This window comes from Planococcus citri, chromosome 1 (assembly GCF_950023065.1).
Source record: "Planococcus citri chromosome 1, ihPlaCitr1.1, whole genome shotgun sequence".
In the NCBI taxonomy this organism is placed as follows: domain Eukaryota; kingdom Metazoa; phylum Arthropoda; class Insecta; order Hemiptera; family Pseudococcidae; genus Planococcus; species Planococcus citri.
Window position 1 is genome coordinate 43,979,521 of NC_088677.1, and position 20,888 is coordinate 44,000,408.

Genomic DNA, 20,888 nt, shown 5'->3' on the forward strand with positions numbered 1-20,888 from the left:
ATCATTTCATGGATCGATTAACGTCGGCCGGCGACTTCGCCAAATTTTAAAAAAAATCCTCGACGTAAAATAACAAGCATAAAAACAATACAATTTAATGTAATTATTTATCTAACACATATTCAAAATATGAATTTAACAAAAAGAAACTGCAGACAAGTAAAAACAAAATGAAAAAGGAAGGGCAAACAGTACGAAGAGCAAATACTGTAACACTCTCAAGTCTCGGGTATTGTAAATTTGCTACAGTAACGATAATTATTCACGCATTTTTTTTCAAGAAATCGCAGACTAGATCCAAAAATTCAGCTGGTTTTTCCGAGTGAACCCAGTGTCCTGCGCCGTCTACATATTTGAATTCTGCTCGTGGGAAAATTTTTTGTATGTCCTTGTGATCTTCAGACCTAAAAATAAAAAGGTATAATCGTAAAAAAAACATAATTCACACTCTAGCTTTTGTAATTATGTGTAAAGATTCTCAAACCTTAAATATGACGATTTTGAACCGCCAATAAATAAAACCGGCCCTTTATACGTTGTTTGAGGGGGTTTGAAATTCACCACGGCCGAAAAATTAGTCATTAATGATTCTAAATTAACGCGCCATTTGTAGGTACCGCCTTCAAGTTCAACCAAATTTGTCAGTAGAAATTGACGTATATATACATCCTATAAAAATTAAATAATTGATAATACAGATAAAATTAAAATCACTCCGTGTAAATTTTCAACATTTTCGAATACGAATTCAAATGATCTAATTCATACTTCACAAATAAGTATACTTCATACAGGTATGACTTCCGCTAATTGGGCGTCAACGTCTTTTCTAGCTTTTGATAATGGAATATTATCCTTTAGCTTCACCATGAGCATGGCATTAAACAACTGATTCATTTCTAAAATTGCCGGAGATGTTCGAATCGGTGATATATCAACTACTACGAGGGAGTTCACGAGATGAGGCTGTAATAAACGCACAAATAGATTGAATAAGTGATACTTATGATTTTTTTTTTCAATGAAATACTTGGAAAATTCGTATTACGTATTTTAAAGCGAAATACATCATTGTTCTTCCACCTAAGCTATGACCGATGGCGTTAATCCTAGGAATACTCAGATCCTTCATTAAGCGATGAATATCTTCTACTAAATGAGGATAAGTAAATTCGGGAGTATGGGGACTATCTCCATGATTTCGAGCATCGATAGCGATCACCTGAGAATCAAATTGTAGATAAGAACATTACTTCATCGATGTTAGAGGGGCAATGAAACTCACTTTATGTTGAGTTCTACTATGTATTGTTTTAGACAGAGAGTTCCAATTGTTTTTCGAACCCAGAAGCCCGTGCATAATTATCGCTGGATTCCTAACTTTGTCATCGAGCTGAGTTTTATCAGTTGTCTCGTACGAAGAGTAAGCTACCTTTACAGGTTTCAACCTAGAAAAATACAAATAATTTTATCGAAATTGTTGACGAATGGATAAGTAAACAAGAAATGGTAATGTACTAACTTTTCAGATGCTTTGGAATAATTTCTGTGATGGAAGTTGAACTTTGATTTCTGAACGGTACAAAAATAAAGCAACACCTCAGCTGGCGAAAGTTTGGTAGCATCGTGGAACTTGACTTTCAGCATTGATTTGAACAGTAGGTAAACACTTTGAATTATAGAATTGAAATGAGTATTCGAGCAATTCGAGTCAGAAGCTGCCAATAAACAATAAGAATGGTTATTTTTTTTTACAAAACTACAAGATATAATACATATATTTTTAACACACTTACCCAAGCAACGTAGATTGACCGATCGGCGGCTGTAGTGTAATCACTGTAGGTGATTACGATTACTTGTTTTTTTTTTTTTTAGTTTTCGCTTTTCGTTCGGGTTCGAGGTTCGGGCGACCCACGGCGACCACACCACAACAGAAAGCTGCAACAAGGTTCGGCAACTACAGATAGCGCACCCAACCCGTTAGGCATCTTTCACGCTTTCGACTTTTCAGTTTTCAGTAAAAATGAGAGGATTTATAGGGAATTTTGTAAGAACTTTAATATTGATATTGAAGATGATAATTTGATAAGCCATCGATTAGCAGAAAAAAATTATTTTTGTGTAGTAAGAACCGCGGTTCTTGGGTTCTCTCATCGAATGTAGATATCGCGATTCGCGAAACCCCAATTCGCGGATTTTCTGAATTGCGGGTGCGACTCCGGGCTCCCACATTTTTAAGGTTTAGCCAAGAGAATGAAAAATTTTTCAATTGATTTCTTTAATTTTGCTCTAATTAATAGTTCCATCATTAAATAAAATAAAAAGTAATATGAAATGTTTTTATTTGGCCGGTTTACTTATTTCCTCAATACATATGTATAGGTAGGTACTAGGTACCTAAGATTGTTTTTGAAATTAAAAAAAAAAAAAGAAGGAATCGCCCTCAATGCTTAAATAGGCGATACTGTTACAAAAATTTACAGAATCGCACTTTTGAGAATCGCAATTCTTTTAGCCTGAGATGAGAATCGCAACATTTCTGGACGTCCTCGACATATGGATGGATTTTGATTTAAAAAAAATTAAAATTTATTTCTTAGTCTACCTCTCGGTCCACCCTACTTGCAACCTTTTCCATTTCCTCCCAAGTAATTTTCCGCCCAAAGTTCCTTTTTTAAAAAGCAGCATCGCGATTGCGGATCTTGAAAAAAATTACACAATTGAAAAGAGGATAAAATTTCCCTGATAATGGTATAAAAAATTATGAGGGTCCTCGAGATGGAAGATGGATTTTCAGAAAAAACTGCTCAATTCTTCATCAGTATTCATCACTTACAACCTTTTTCTCTCAACAATACCTACATATGCAGTTCTTAGCATAAAAATTACTTTTTTAATGCGTGATCATGTAGGTATATTTTTGTCGATTGAACATATTGCAGTAAGCACAGTAGGTAGGTATTTATATTTCCATGGAAAGGTATTGAAGCTAAAATAAGTGAGTCCTGAATCTGAATTGAACAAAGCCTGCATGTGTCTTTAATCGACATCGATTGACTTTTGCGCAAAATAAGTATGTCTATTTGCAAATTCACGTTCGCTTAAAATTGAATCGCTGTTGCTTTTGTCTGAAAAGGGTATACAGTGAGTCCATTGAATTGACCAATCAGATGAAACTCAATTTTTAATGAATTTGTGTGCCAAGTCACGAGTCACCTCACATGGATTTCCTCGTATGTAGGTACCTCATTTTGTATGGGATTAAACGCGAAAGCTGTACAGTTTTAAATCGTGATGATAGTCGTCGATTGTTGGATTCACGAATAGCCAGTAACTGCCTTTTTACAAAATAAATAATAAACATAGGAGGTACCTACTCGTATATATGTATGTAGATGTACTGCAGGACCATACAGGTAAGCTGGTATAAGTGCCGCGGTAAGGCCGCACAGATTTCTAATAAGTACGCACGTTACCTAATATCACGTTTCTGCAGGTACATATACAATACATAGCCATTGATAGGTAATAGGTAAATTATATTCGCGAATTCAATATGTAAACGTTTTTGGCATTTTTATCATCTTCAAGCGAGATGTATAAACACAGGTGATAATATCTAACACTCACGTGAGTTAACTAAAAACGCATGCACGTTTAAAACCGGCGTGTTGGTAAAAATTGAAAGCACGATGAGCTGAAATTCAGTTGCTGTTTCGCAATTACGCAGGGTTGAAGTTGCGGCGCTTGCTTCTGAAACGCGATCTTTTTTCGTAACTCGAACGTCTGCTTCGAAATTCGAAATGCCGGGAATTTTAAGTGTGACGAATCGGTTTCTTATCGACATTAATCCTTAAGGATTATTATTTTGAATTTTCCGATTTGTTCGTTTGAATTTTCAATGTGAATTTTTCGGTTCCGTTATCGTTCTTAACGCGATGATAAGATTTTCCGAATTCATCTTTTAAGGTAAGAATACCTCCGCAGCATTTTTTCAAAAGCTGTTGGCAAATTTTAATTTTTATATCGACGCGTTGCTTCAATTTGTTTCGTGTTTCCATAATTTTTGAAATAAAAGTACCGACGACTTAGGTAACCTCCCATAATTTCTGTCTTAGACTCAGGAAATCCGAATTACGTATCTGTCTAATAAAAGGTACGTATTTGCCTGATGCAGTCTTCAAAACGTGTAAGAAAAAGTATATCAAATAAGTCAGTTCCAAATCTTAGCACATGAGGCAAATCTTCCGCGTAAAATTTACTTACGGCCTTAGGGCTTTGTATACCTACTTACCTGTACAGATTCTTCAAATTTTATGTAACGATCAGAAATTAACAGAAGCGTGTTTTCCCGGTATTTGTTTCCTTCCTGCGTTGAAATCGTTTGTGAAAGATTATTTTCTCACTGAAATATTCATGAATATTTCCGAAAGAAAATATTCATGAATATTTTCTTTGAAATGTTCAAATGTTACTTTTGAATCCTTATTACGGTTACATACTTGATGTTCGAGATGAATCAAATTTCACAAGACCGGAAATTAAATTTGTTTCGCAAAAAGAAATGATTGAAAATCTGACTGAATCTCTTACGCATATATGTAGGTACCTATAACCTATAAATGTTGGCACGTACCTATGTATATCGCATAAGTAAGTATTCAAGTGCTTACGGATACACATGCCTACGATGACTTTTGAATTGATGGTTTTATTAAAGTAACGATCCAAGCATAAGTAAATACAAAGAAATGGTATACCTATATATAACCGCGCGGCATCTCGTAAATATAGTATATTACTATATAGGAGGCGAGACAGAAATGTTCACACTCGCCTCCTACATTGTAAGATATTTTTCTTGATATACGCTACGAAAGTAGAATATAAACGTTGAAATTCATATTTTCACAGGAAATTAGGAATTAATAAAAATAATATTGAACAGACAGAACTTTGACTGATTGATTTGATGTGTAGTTCAAGATAATTGTAATCTTTTTGGTGTTTTTTTCGCCGTATTTCTGAAGTAAGTAAGTATTTGTATCATGATGAAACGAAAACTTCGGCTGCGGAGATCAATTTGAAATACTAATACTCGTAAAATAAAATAAGGATCACAGCTAGATTTATATCCTTTCATTTTATGAAGCTTTCTTCAGTTCAAGGCGAACTAATGTATGTACTTAGAGTTACCTTATTCGAGTTTTTGTAGTTAGGTATACAATCTTTATCAATATCACACCTACAAAATAATCAAAACAATTCTTGCGTACGTCTTATTCTTGAAAGAATTATGTATGTTGGAGAAATGTTCAATTCAACATCCGAAGTCTTCGTTTCACCCATGATACATACAATTAGCTATCGATCTTCACAAACAATGAATTGGTTAAATCAAATGAACTCGATCACCGTATAAAATAAGTTTGAAGTAATTTCAAATAAAGCAAAAAGAACACGGAAAAGAATAATTATCACGAACAACACACTAATTAATCATAATGGGTGTTATATTTAGATTATTTAGACAAATTTTTTCAATTCAACATCCGAAGTCTTCGTTTCACCCATGATACATACAATTAGCTATCTATCTTCACAAACAAAATGAATTCAAATGAACTCGATCACCGCATAAAATAAGTTTAAAGTAATTTCAAATAAAGCAAAAAGAACACAGAAAAGAATAATTATCACGAATAACACACTAATTAATCATAATGGGTGTTATATTTTGATTATTTAGACAAATTTCGAGTCAGAGTGAGTGAGAAGTCTGTGTTACGTACTCGCCTCTCCGTTTCTCGATGAAACTGATAACGTTCGGTTTTCGTACTCGACGTACTCGTACTTGATGCGTTCGTGCGTTCTTTTCATCTCAGTGAGACGAAAAAGCGTTCTTTTCGTCTCACTGAGATGAAAAGAAACAGTCGCGTAATATCAATGAGTTTCGCACGTTATCGAACGACAGATATTCTACAGTTTCGTAGCGTGTATCAAGAAAAGAATATTTCTGAATAAAAAAATCAAATATTGAACTTCGAATAGCTGTCGGTATATCTATATGATACGTCCTATTTAGATTTATTACGAATGTATTCGATTCGATGCAAGTATATACCTACATTATTTAATCGAACCATATAAAAATTATTTAAAATTTAAAAAGCATACCTAATAATAATTTACAAAGTGACCGACTGATTTTTTCGGTTGATTTTTTAAATTCAAGTTGTAGGTACCTATATCCTTCTACGAGTAGGTACGTACATTGATGAAACTTCTCGTAATGATTGACAGAAGTATGTAGGTACCTGCCTAGTACCTAGCTACCAAGGTACCAACATACCTTTTGGCACATTACTTCGTGGAAGTTGATGTCTAATGGGCTGTGTGTAGTACGAGTATAGGTACCATTTGAAAGACTACCCATGTAGGTCTAGGTACCTACAGATATAATTTTCATCATACTAATTTCAGTTTTAGTGTCATGTTTCGCTGGAAATGTCGTGGTGGTGGATGGTGGTTGAATCGTTATCCATCTCACAAAGAATTCGAGCTTTTGCTGGGTTTATACTTTTGGGTAGTTCTAGTGTAAATTTTAATACATATTTATTTGTAGATAAGTCTGGTTCAGTCATTCGATTATTTCTCTTATTTTTGTCTGCATTTACAGTTTACACCCTCGCCCTTTTGTTAACTGTTTCCGGCGCGTGGTAGTCAGTCTAACTGCACAATTCTAAACAGAATTTCTCTCTGCTAAGTAGATATAATAAAGACATCAGATATGATTATTCCGAGCTTTTAACCGTGGTTTAGCGGCGTACCTAGATGAATTTAAATAACCGCTACTATACAACGAGAAATCGTTAAACATGAAATTAAATTTCGCGTTAATTTACTACTGTCATCGCGAGATAAAAGTTTTAAGTTTCATAAATTTCCAGAAAATAAGTTTTGGCAAACAAACAACAACTTTGCACTCACTACAGATTATCACATACGAACACATATGCGGGCGAATTAAAAGTCAGGATTTACAAAAGTGATTTAAAACACATTTTTGAGAATATGTGTGCCTAGGAGCTGCTTGCATTCATGTTTCAGTGATTCAGAAACTTATTGAAAGTATTACGTAACGTGTTATGCTACATATATACAGGTACCTACCTATGCGAATATAGTGTTTACTTTGTTGAAACCTTATAGGTACCTTTGAATTTTATTCTCGTAGAGATGCCTACCTAGTAGGTACCTATACTTATGTGAGTACGATGTTTTTACGTCCGTAGTCCACGCACTTATAAAATCTTTACGTCCCCCATCCCCGATAGGTACCACAATTTACAGCTTAGGTACATACATATATTATGTAATGTACCTCTACCTATTTAGCAGGGACCAAAAGGCGAGGCGACGACTCGGAGCTGTATTTTACGCCTTATAAGTTGCCTATATTGTTACGTTGCAGGCGATTAGCTTGGAAAAATTCATCTGGGATTTCTTAAATTGAAAAATTAAATGAATATGTCGCGGGGTTTTCCTGCGCGTTAAGTATTTCCAATCTGCGTGGCTCTTTTACAAATGTGGTTTTATTCTGATCTTGAAGTATTCGTTTGGTAAAAATACAATCCCAATCTCACAATATGGATCTTGAATGCTGAATTTTTCGAGAAAGAAGATACAAATTTTTCTGAGTAAAATGGAATGATTTTTAGCGTTCTCTGAGGAATTGAGGAGTGATGCTTTGAAACCCTTTAGGTATTAATTTCGTAATTTTGCCCGTATGAGTAATAGTCACTCATTGAAATAAATGAAGTGAAATATCTAAATTATGAATTTTTTCTTTAAAATATCTCTTTTTACCACCACGAAGAGAACTAGGTACCTACCTAAAGGAACTAAGTATTCAAAGTGTCCGGTTTATATTTCACAACGTCTTCCAAAACTACCTATATATCACGATCCAAATTTGAGTAGGAGTTAATGAAAAGAGCTAGGAGCTAATAGGTACACACTTTCGTGAGTAAAAACATATTACATACTTATGCTACTACGAATATGTACCTACTACCTACATATTTTTTTAAATCCAAGTTTAACGTTTCTCCATTTCAAATTTTTACACGATTTTGCGGATATTCAGTTTATTATGTATTAGGTATATATAGGTACTATCCAAGAATAACATAATCACTTGGCAAATTTTGCGCAACAACGTTTTCAAGTTTTAATTGTTAATTTTCCCTAGCGCATTATATCGGTTTCCATCTTGATACGTATTTCCGTTAGTATTTTCATGGGTATCCTACTTTACCTAAGTATGTTGAAAGAGAAGTCATTTACCTTGAAATAGTGGTTGATATCATTACATTTAGTTCCCAGAAATGAATTTCAACTTGCATATTATTAATAAGTATAGGTATCAAATATGAATGTGTAGGTAGCTCTACTCAACCGACACAGTAGGTATAATTAAAGATGAACATAAAACAGCTTACCCAATTGGTACGGGACTATACTTATACCTACTTTTATTTTGTACATAAAATTTTAAACTACTGCTCTCTCTAGCTTTGAATAGTCTCTCTGTACGTAAGTATCTCAAATTTTTTTAAAAAGTCGATGAAATAAGGTTATACATACGTACGAGAAAAAAAAAAGAAAAAAGGTTAATTTTCAACATGTAGATCGGGTGACATTTCATTCAAAACAATGCAGAGAAAAAGAGGTAGAAGACTCGAAGAAAAGTGAAAAGGTTTATAAAATATTCATACGAAAACACAATTTGAATCGGAATCTAGATTTTCAACATCCTAAATTAGGTTTACAATGTTTACTTTGAAAATACTGGTGTTTTAAATTTTCAACGTGGTTCATAAATCTTCGACAAGAGTTGCTTTTTTGCAATCAAGAACGTTACCGAGGACATAGGTAGGTAATGTAGGCAGGTACTTACGTAGCCTAATTGTAACGAACAACAAATTGCAATACCTAATTGTGTATGTCGTGAGTGATGAATTATTTTCATTCTTGTATCGAGCTCCTGTTTGATAACGTTTCACTTTATTAGATTTGATCAGATCCCTATGTATATATAGCATTCCGATTGGTATTACGGGTGATAGTTAGGTACTTATGTAGAATCACACCGGGAGAATATGTTCATAAAAGGAATACTTAGTTGTTCATTAAATCACTTCTGGCATGTAAATACAAGTACCTATGTACAATAATATACTTACTACATACATATCTCAACTGCATTGTAATTCATAAACTACACGTATGACGTAGATATTAATACGAGGCTCGGCTGAAAAGAAATGCACATTGCGCTCTGGTGGAGAGCCTAATTCACATAATAAACTGAGTGAGTGCTCATTTTGTAGCCTGAAGTCTGAGGAACACGATGGTGTATTCAGTTTTTTGATACGATGAATAGAAAAAATTTTGAACGAGTCCGAAGCGTCACGTAGTTTCTGCTTTGGTGCACGTTTGAGATGAACCAAGTGACATAGTGCAATGCAATGAGCGTTCTCGGGGTGAGTATAATTCTTGAATCAAGTCGTGTTTGTGCTCATTTTGTAGCCTGAAGTCTCAGGAATACGGACATGTGCTTAGTTTTTCTATATGACTCACAGAAAATTTTTTGGAGAGGTTCGAACTGACCAAATAATATTTTTCAAGTCTTTCTTGGGTAGACCAGTGAAGTTTGCGCTCTAGCAACGAGCCAAATTCTTGAATCAAGCCGTGTTTGTGCTCATTTTGTAGCCTGAAGTCTCAGGAATAAGGTGGTGTATTCAATTTTTTTGTAAGACTTATTGGAACAATTTTGTACGCATCCGAAGTGATTAAGGAGTTTTTTAAGAGAAAATTCAAACTCACCAAACTACACCGTGAGACTTTGAATTCGTTTAAAATTTTTTGTACACGCCGATCAGAAAAACTGAATATACCACCGTGTTCCTGATACCTTAGACTACAAAATGAGTGCACACGCGGCTTGATACAAGCATTAATCACGCTACCAGATCACAATGTACGAGGTTTATCCAACGTGCACAGAGACATTTTTCTCGGTATGCTTCGGATTCGTTCAAATTTTTTTCTATTAATTGTATCAAAAAACTGAATACACCATCGTGTTCCTCAGACTTCAGGCTACAAAATGAGCACTCACTCAGCTTATTATGTGAATTAGGCTCTCCACCAGAGCGCAATGTGCATTTCTTTTCAGCCGAGCCTCGTAGCTATATAATAGCTAATTGAAAAAAAATCTACTCGATTCATTTATTATAGCCAGGTAACACATTAAAGCTCGAACCGCATTTAGATAGGTACCTACGTAGTTTTAATATGCAATACTAAAAATACCATCAGCGCGATTAACTTCAAGTCCAGATCTATTTACACAAATACATCAGATAGGTAAAGTAGAGTAGAGGTACTAGGTAGTAGGTACGTGCTTTTGTTTCGCTGTAGAGATAGGAAACTATCATGCAGTTTTCTTCCAAAGTTGAACGTACGTAATACGTATCAACATTATATAGACTACAGCAGGGATTAGGTATTTCACGCTTGATACAAAGCACGTGTTAATATCACCTTAAAACTTTTGTTTAATAACGCGTCATTAATGACAGACAATAAACAATTAAATTGCGTGGATATGTGATGTATAAAAACAAAGCTCCGTGTTTCAAATTCTAGAGTGTTATGAATATTCAAAAGTCTTGGACTAAAGTTTTTGAAAGCCTGTAAGCATCGTAAAGTTATAAGTTTAAAAGACAAGCATCTAATCTACACTGTCGGTTGAAAAAACTTCATTACATAATTAAGAAAGTATATACTAAGTGCATATGACACAAATTATGCCATCATATTTTAAATTCATCTGCTTGAATAAAATTTTTCAAAGGGGGTGTTTCGTAAAATACCTACCTACGTAATAAAAATTCGCAAAAGTGTAGCTCGGCTAAAACAATGCCCTCGACGCGACGGACTTCGCTTCAAAAATGATAATACCTAAGTAACTAATTACCAAATGTTTGAGAATTCAATTTCTCACGAAATGACGAAAATTGCGTCACCTACTCACTTTTTATTCTACACTTCTGTAATTGTTTACGGTAAAATTAGGTACGAGTATATATCTAGAGAGGACACGCTGTATAATATTTAAGGTCATTTTACTCGCAAGAAATAAATCTGTCTTTTAAAAAAATTTAGGCCTATAGATAGGTTTCTTTTTGAAAGAGAGATTTTATCAAAGCGAAGTGACTGATCCAATTTATCGTAGAAATTTTATTTTAACGGATCTTCTACTTTTTTCTGTTCTTTTTTTTTTAAATAGGTACGATGATTGGGTTAGTATAAATATTTTAGTATAAAAGAGTTGAGAAAAAAGATTGTTTTATTCTCCTAAGCTCCAAATTAGCATAGCTTTAAAATGTAGTGTAGGTGTAAATTTCACTTTTCGGGATCCGACATCAATCGTGTAGAAAATTTACCTACAGACACAAGGGTAGGTAGGTACTAGGTACTAGGTACAGGGTGCGCAGAAATATCGAGTTCCCCCAAAAAAGTTTTTTGCTTAACGTTTCGGCTGGTTACAGCGAATGGTAATAATGGTAGCTCATGATTGGTTGTTGAACTGAGATAATAACATTCCACCAATCATATGCATCTATTTCAAGTTGCTAGCCTATATTTTTAATGAAAAGCTTTCTTTGGGATACTCGATATTTTTGCACACCTTGTTGTATGTACGTAGGTTGTAAATTTATGCAATTTACGAAACAGAATTTTGATTATTGTATAGGTAGGTAATATACTACAGGTAGGGTAGGCGAATAAAGTGAAAGTAAATGAGAAATAAAAAAACAAAGTATGGCAGGTCTTCGTACATACGTACTTAGTACTTACACTATTAATTCATTTCTATTAGGTAAGGCAACTATTCAACACATGACACTATCAAGTTTTTCACTTGGTACCACTACTTTTAAAATCGGCGTTGATCAAAATTGATGGAATGAATTAGATCCATTTGTCGCGGATTAGTATTCCTATATAACGAAATAAGATTATTAATTGCCTATAAAGTCTAAAAGGTATATAGGTACCTATGTGATGTGTATTTTATACGAGTAAAATTTCATTGCATCGGGAGCACTTTCAAGCTTAGATAGGTAAAGGTACTATAGTAGGAGAATTTTTTGGAAATAAAAAATTCAAATAGGTAATAGGTAGGTACGTGTTTACGTCTCATCAGATGATTTTTTTCGAGATGGAAATTTTTAATGCGAACGTGAAGAAGCACTTGACAAAAAAACAATACCTAAATAAAGAAAAATGCTTCTACGCTATGAAAAGAATATTAATGATCCGCATGAGCAGTGAAATTCTCGCAAATTTAATTGGAATTGAAAATTTATTCGACAGAACGGTTATAGTGGGTGTAGGTACTTAAGTACGGTAAGTATGCGCGATACAGTAGTGCGAAAAAAAAGGTTAGGTAGGAAACAGTTTGCACGAAGGAATTTTTTTGAGCTGTTGAATAAATAGAATACCGAAGGTTCCAATTGTTCTTTACCGATAACGAACGGATAATTAAAAACAGCAAAAATATCCGAATTAACATTTTTTAATTAATTAAGGATTTCTTTTCGAAAGTCACCTAACGTAAAAATTATTTTGAAACTGGTTTTTTCTGCTGTATTCATTTTGTTAAAATTTATTTAATTTTTCTTTAATTTCATCGAGTATAAGTATAAAAATTAGTTTTAAACAAAGTCAACGTTTCCAAGTAATTTACATAACGATGTATAAGGCTGAAAAATAAGCACATTTTCAAATTATACGACAGTTTTAAAGTTTTTGACTTGGGTTAATGATTAAGCGTGCAAACATGGCGCGAAATGAACATCGGCTTTATTAAACGTAAATGTAAGAGAACAAAAACATAAATAAGAAACTTTTTGTACAGCGAATTAAATCTGAGAAAGACAAAAATTACACGAAAAATTTAGCAGTCTATACGCAAATAGCAAAGTATGTAGTTATAGGCTTACAATAGCCAACAGATGACATTGGGCAACAATTAAAATCTTTTTACTTAATCGATACCTAGTTTATTAGACTCTAAAACAAAAAACAGAGTGAGTTTTTGAAATTTGAGTTGTTTTTGTGGTCAGGAGAGATAGTCAAAGTTGCGAAAATGGCTGTTTTTGCACCACTTCAAAATTCCATAGCGACATCCGTATTGTTTTGCGAAAAAAACAAAAGTCATTTTCGAATTCTACGCACTTTTTTAAGGGAACTAATTTTCCAATTTTTGATTTTCAAAGTTTCAAGCGCGTAACTACGATTAATTTTTCTTCTTAAATATTTGAAACACGAAAAATTCAATTTGAACTTCAATTTCATTCATGTGGCTTCACTAAATTATATAGGTCTGTACAAAGTTGACGAATGTCTAGTTGTTTACTGTTGACTATCAAATGCTCTGAAATTGAGAAAAAAAATTCTACAACATGCACCTCCAGGGGTCCATGAACCTTGATTGAAGGCCGATTACTGCATTGGAGCCTAGATATTTTTTCCCACATTCAAAATACTGCAAACAAAAATCTTCGTATGCGCTGGAAACTTGTAAAATAAAAAATAGGGGAAATTAGTTTGCTTAAGAAAGTTCATAGAATCCGAAAGTGACCTTGCGGGTTTTCGCAAAACAATACGGACGTCGCTAGGAATTCTTGAAGTAAGGCAAAAACAGCCATTTTTGCAACTTTGGCTATCTTCCCTGACTGCAAAATCCCACTCTGTTTTTTATTTTAGGGTCTAGACCATCGATTAAGCCCATTTTCAACCCAAATGCTTATTTTTGCTGTTGCCTATAGTGTAATTTGTTCTCGCGTTCCCCATATGCCTATAAAATAATGATTAGATACTTAGGTACGTACATATAAGTATATTTCATCGCTTATTATCTTTCTCGTTTAGATTATTATCAATTTTTAATTAGGTAGGTAATTTTTTCATTATTGAAATATCTACATATTTCTCGAAAATGTCAACATACCTAGTACGTACCTACAGAAATTTAAAAATCAAAATTTGAAAACTTAAAGTTTTCTCCTGTAGGCTGTAGGTACCTATTCTTTCTTTTAAATTATTATTATTAAATTAATGGTTTTGTTGAGGTATTGATATTACGTACTCTGTCCATCGATGCAAAGAAACAATAATTTATGAACTCCCAAGCAACCTGAAGTTTTGTGGTATTATATAGCAAGTATTTTTATACGGGAGAAACAATGCAGCGATAAGATACAACCGTATACAGATACGGACCATCATAGTTATGGTTATACTTACTACGTAGGTAGGTATCTAGACCTACATAGTACATACTACAGTAGGTATATGGGAGTAACATAAAGCCACAATTTATAACTTGTGAACAGTATCAACATCAGTGTTAGTACGAGTCCAATTTGGCGTTATCTTTACATTTAAAAGTATTTGAAAGCTCGAGAAGATGGTATTTTCTTCAAACTTGATACAAAGCGAAGAAAATAAATAAAAAATTGAATAATTGCTGGCACCTATTTGAAAAAATCTCTCTATTCTTTTACTTCTCAGCATAGATATGTAAGTATAAAGTACATGAATAAAATCTCGCGTAACGTTTTTACGAGCGATAATGGCCAAGAAAATGATCCATAATTTTCACCTTCATCACAATAAAATAGTATAAATAAATATAAAAAATATTATCCCTCCGTAGACCTATACCGTGTAGGTGTAGGTATACAACGTACATTCTTATCTAAGTTACGTTGTAAAATTTGAAAAAAAAAAAAAGAAAAGAATAAAAGAAGAAAAAAACCTTGCAAATTTAGGTAGATAATGCCGAGCATTGAGCAACGATTTTTTTTTTAGCCTTTTGCATTCCTAGTCTTTGTTGATTTATCGTGATGGCGATGGATAATGAAACTTAATCCTGTAGTTTTGTTATTTTGAATGAAATAAATATTGCGACGCTGAGATACCTAGCTATTTGTATTTTATCTGGTTAGGTAGCTTTTAATTAATGACACATTTTGCTTGGTTTCCGTGGCCATCATCGAGCTACTCATTATCGTTGTACCTACCTATATTGTTACTTTACTCTACCTACATCAACAGATTAATTTCATGACAGGATATAATTTAACTGGCGAACAAGTGATGCCGAGTTACCTATTAATTTTTTGTATCGAATGAGCGAACCATTTATAAGTATTTTAATCAGCTGTTGGGACGCTTAACCGGAGGATAAACATTGTAAAAATTGGAATTTGGAAGTAGGTTGTCATTACTGTACGAAAATCTCAATTATTCCTGCTCATCGTGAATATTGGTTTCCGAAAGTGTCTTATAGATGAGTTATTAAGTAGGTACCTATATATAAAATGTTGATAGAGAATAAAAATAGGTGCAGTTTCATTTTGAGAAAACGCGTACCTATTTACTTATTTAAAATTTTATTATTTTTCCAATGCTCAGTTTCGTTTACTTATTTTGTTTTTAACGTTCTAAAAACCAAATTTATTGCTCGCAATTTCGAGCAGGTACAAAGCCCTATAGATAATAAATGCGATTAAAGTTGCATAATCAAAAACCGTAAATTTCTATTTGCGACAGCGTGTTATGCAATTTTTTTTACCATCTTCGTTTCTTTACCATGATTACCATGAAAATTAACGCTTATTTCACACTTTTACTTACTTCATGCGAAAATGTAATCTGTTCTGAGACTTTATGAGCGAAATATTAAGTTAACGCTTTGAAGTGAAAGAAATATAGAAATTGGCGACGTTGGTGCAGAAATACAGGTACCCATGCTATGCTTGAAAAATTTCCTTCCATCGCGTCTTTTTGGGGAATTTTCAAATAACGTACCTTCCTACCTTCCTACCTACCTATGTTACATGTCTCTGAAATAAAAATTTTGAAGAGGCCTTATCATTTTCCAATAAAGTTGAGCGAATATTTCTTTTAAGATTGAAAAGAAAATTTTAACGGACGCGATCGATTTTTGAATATTTTCAATAAAACGAAAAACTTAATATACCCTGCTTGAGTAATCAAAGATTATTTTATTTGATAATAGAAAAAATATTCTACTTTGTAGGTAGATAGGTAGGCAGGTAGGTAGGTAGGTAGGTACGAGTTGTGACTGTTCAAAACACAATTCTATTGGTAATTTTGTTTCATTTTTCATCATTAATTGATAAAACGGGAATTTATATCTCATCGCGAGGCGAATAATTTAAATATGTAACAAATCCCAAGAGATAGCGAATTTAATGCGAGATCTTAGTAGGTAATTGCGAAATACAGAATGCAATAATAACGACAAACTTTACGGGTAAGTAGATAGGTACATACAATAAATTGACACGGAACGCGATTTAGTTGTGTCATACAAAGATAATAGGTAGAGGTACCTACCTACAAAGTTATGCCAATACGCATTAAATAGTTTGAACTTCGTTGCATGTTTGTGTATCTGCATCGTCGTTTAGAGATCGGGTACCTCTATTGCTCTATCTACTCGTATTTGTAGGTTACATATTATTCACTTACTGAGTTTCTCCTGATGAAATACCGAATGCATATTTTTACTACTTTCCCATTATTTAACATAAATCAGATTCATTTTTTGTAGCGCCTCCCTCTCAGTCGTACTGGGTGTTCCATTTGGAAAGGTCAAAGAAATCAAACTCGTAATTCGCGTATTACCTACCTAGTACCTACTATCATGAAGCAAATTTATTTTCTTTACATCGTTTTACCCACCAGTAAATTACCTAGGTACCTACCAAGTTCTTCAAGTGGAACACGAGATGATATAAGTACGTGCAGTTTATGCTCATTAGGGATAGTAGGTATAATTGGGCAATTAGGCATCGATTTTCTACTAAGAATTAAAAATGGAAGGAAGGTCGCAAAAATCAAAATTTTCTCGTATATTTTATGAAAACCATTGGAAAAAACGTAAAAAATTAAATGGATACCTAGGAGGAAGAGAACCAAAATATTCAATATGTAGAACACAGAAAAAAATTATACGTAATTAGAACATCAGATGAATATCTACAAAATATATTTTATGAAATCTGGACGAACGATTCAAAAGGCGTATTATACGCATACCAGCTAATTAAATTCTTTTTGAAGATTTTTTCACTCGAATTATGCCGAAGGCTGATAAAAAGTAAGATTAAAGAATTCTCAAGTTTTAGCCATTTTTTTCATGTTCATTCGAGATCTTTCTACGTTGAAATTAATGTTTAATTGTAATCAATTCGAAGGGGGAAGCGAAACTGAAGGAATGAAAAAGAAGTGAAAATTTTCTCCGTAATTATGAAGGATCAAATTAATTTTTTGTTTGCTTTATAAGCTTCGCTGAAAAAAAAAGGAATTATTTAATTAAATCTGCTCGGTAAACCAATTCGTGTTCTTCGAATGAGAAAAAAATCTTTTTAGAATCAAACGGAAGCGATTTTTAAAAAAATTCAAATACCTAATATTGTCGATATAAAATAAAACTTTAAATCTCGCTCATTAAATTTTTTTTCAATTCATTTTATCGAGATGGCTGGAAAATGTTAATTATTTAATGAGATAAAATAGCTATTTTATTTAGAGAATGAGATTAACTCAGCGCGATAGATGAAAAGTAAATTCCAATACACAAACGAGGAGAAATTTTATGTTTTAATCGTAGGTTTTAAGGTTCATTTTCAAAAATTTTAAAATCCATCATGGATGAAGTCTACTCAAGGTACGAACCAGCTTATACATCAGTAGGTACTTACCAAAATCTGGGGGATAATGCAAATTTTCAGCCAGAGTAGATCATACAATTTGATTTTAGATTTTTTGACCATTGACAGTTTAAAGCCCATATTAAAAGGTTGGCCAACTTTTTTATTACATAAGGTATGGTTACGAATTTTATGGAAAGCCTATCTAAGCTTTTACGCGTACCTATTTGAAAGAAATGATATTCTGAGATGGGCATTATCATTGATATGTACAACTAGGTATAAGTGTGTATTTCCGTTGAATGGGTTCAATTAGTAATTAATGAAGCGTTAAACTAACATCGTTTCTATTCATGTTGTATAGGTATAGGGGATATCTACCTACACCTACATGTGGCCTATAGTAGAAGTTCTAATAATCATGCTAGAGTTCTCTCGTTTTATCAACTTCTTTCATTCATTCAGTTCAACTCCATTCAACTTTGCTTTTGTTGGTGTGTTTTGTTTCTGAATAATTCGAGTAACTTAATTGCCTTTCAAAATTCAATTGTCCTTGATACATACATGAAAACAATACGATGATTTGGCGCGTAACATTTGAGTTTATTAGAGGTTAATTTGATTTATTGGAATTTGTTGATCTTTCAGTGGGTAGGAATGGAAACGCTGTACACTATATTTACGTTTATATGGCAATGATTTTCAACCCTTGTTTTGTAAATAAAGAAACCGAATACATACCTATATTCCACATTGAATTACGTTTGTACATATGTGCGAGGTGATGAGGGGTAATCATCAATTATTTTTTCCCACCAGTGGGAGTACCAACCTATTAAGAGAGATAGGATCATTATTGTTTTCTCATGGTTAGAATAATAAGTAATTCGTACGTGTAATGTTTTTGGAGCTCCTGGAAAGGGAAAATGTGCGGAAAATATGATTGCTAATACTAAGATACGTACTTATAGCTATATAATTATTTTAGAATTCATCAAAGTAGGTGAGCGAAGCATCTATTTAAAATTCGTTCGAACACGCTTTCATTTCAATCAAAAATCGAAAATGATTGCCACGTATGCCCGAAGAGATCTTCTACATTATGTTGTAATTTGACAAGGCATCTATTCTAAAACTTTTCGCTAAATTCGACCGACAGTTTTTTTTATTATATCTATTTATTTATTTATTTATTTATTGTTGAAAATTCAATGTGTAGGTAGCTGGGTACTTGATGACGTGAAAAAAATTGTAGGTAAGTACTTAAATAAACGATTTGTACAAGCTCTTCGAATTACTAAAAATGAACTTCGTTATTTTTCACTGAAATAATATTAAGAGCCCGGAAATCTATCTATGTACCTATGTGTGTAGCGTGTACCTAACTACCTATTTTAATAAAAAATCGTGAATAAAAAATGATGCGAAATAAGTTGCCTACTCAGTTTGCCGTAAATACGTGGGTATCATTACCTATGCTTTACGAACGACGATCACAATGTGTACGACTATATTTGACGAGAAAGTGTGACGCCTTTCCTTCCACCGCGCCGCGCCGTGCCGATTGTTTCTCCAACTCTCCCTCCTTTCTTTTCTCGCCCCATTCTTTCCTTTCTACTCCTCAATTTTTTTTCTTTTTTTCGGTTTAATTTTGATTTTTAAAGAATAAGCAAAAAAATAAAAATAAATGGAATTAAAATGAGTAATAACCGGATAATTTCTTTTAAAATTAAGTCTGATTTTTAAAACGAATTTGGAAAAATTTGATTATTATAGGGGAATAAACTGATGCGAGAAGGCCACAAAAACTCACCTTCATGCAAAAGCTCAAAATAACAAATTAACAAATTGTGCAGATGAAGAGATTTTTTGAAAAATTATCTTTAAAAAAATAACTCTGTTTGAAAGCAGTTTAGAAATCAGAATTGATTAAAATACCTTTCAAAATCATGTTTCAAGAGCAGGAGGAGAGGAATGACAATCACAATGGTATTCAAAATTTCTTTAATTTGGGCCAACATTTTCAACATTTCGAAAATTTTTGTTCGTAAATAAATCTATCCTCGGAAAGATGAAAGAAAATGACATTTACTTGAATAATATTAGATACCTACCTAGCGCACCCAGTAAGATAATTAAAAGATTACTTAGTTAGGTACGCATAACGCACGTCCTAATATGAAATCGAACATTTCTTTATTGAATATAATTTCTAAATAAAAATAAACAATGCTTTAAAACAAAAACCAAGAAATTCTCCAGAAAAAAATATCTACTTATTGCACTCTCATTTAGAATGCACAGAATTTGCAGTAAAAATTTTCATTCTGATAAAATGGTTAGTCGACCTCATACAGGTTTCTAATAGAATGTGTTGGGTAGGTATCTCGAAATGAAAATTGTTGTTTTATACTTTTCTACGCAGACATGTCACTTGCATCCGTCTGCAGAACCTTTAAAAAGAAGCTCATCACGATTGCTCTTTTGTATTTTTGTTATTTTTTTTTTCTATTTCTCTACCTAAAAGATTAAAGGACAAATTTGTTCATTTATTTTACTGAAGAGCCTTGTCATTGCCAGAATGTTAGATAATATATTGTAGTAATTTAGATGAAGCTGTAAGAAAAAAAAATAAATGATAAAAAAACCTAACACATACTTACTTACTGACAACTTGGACATTTCTGTTAATAACTGGTGGACGGTTTTAATCAGTCGTTTAATCCTTCACGTAAAAAAACACTATGGATAGAGTGTGTTGATACGAAAAATATAGAACATTTTGACTTGAAATCCGGCTATATTAAGAGAAATGTCTGCTCGTACGCTAGTTAAGTATTTTTCTAGTATCGTAATAAGTGTAGAATAGAAAAAGTGTTTGTTTCTTGCGGTTTTAAAATAGCGAAAGCCGAACCTAGGATGAAAGTACAATATTCATTGAAGTACATGTGAAACATGATTAATTTACTTACACGTATATGAATCATATTTACTCAGATACATAGATATGTACCATAGATACTTTACTTAAACATATCTATTTACCCAGTAATGATTTTT

The 20,888-nt window shown here is 33.0% G+C and overlaps 2 protein-coding genes across 2 annotated transcripts in view; one reads left to right on the forward strand and one right to left on the reverse strand.

The window, feature by feature from the left end:
* Positions 1-79: 79 nt before the first annotated feature.
* On the reverse strand, positions 80-1,954 carry LOC135832145 (sn-1-specific diacylglycerol lipase ABHD11-like). Its single transcript, XM_065345180.1, has 7 exons — positions 1,797-1,954; positions 1,523-1,718; positions 1,286-1,448; positions 1,049-1,222; positions 793-966; positions 485-669; positions 80-404 (listed from the first exon to the last, which is right to left on the reverse strand). The coding sequence occupies exons 2-7, from the start codon at positions 1,645-1,647 to the stop codon at positions 263-265; spliced, it is 963 nt and encodes a 320-aa protein (XP_065201252.1). The 5' UTR covers positions 1,648-1,718; positions 1,797-1,954; the 3' UTR covers positions 80-262.
* Positions 1,955-3,726: 1,772 nt separating this feature from the next.
* LOC135832148 (uncharacterized) overlaps positions 3,727-20,888 on the forward strand; it is a 231,847-nt gene continuing 214,685 nt past the window's right edge. Inside the window, exon 1 of the mRNA XM_065345184.1 lies at positions 3,727-3,972. The gene's annotated coding sequence lies outside the window, so the exon portion shown is untranslated. The remainder of the gene's footprint in view (positions 3,973-20,888) is intronic.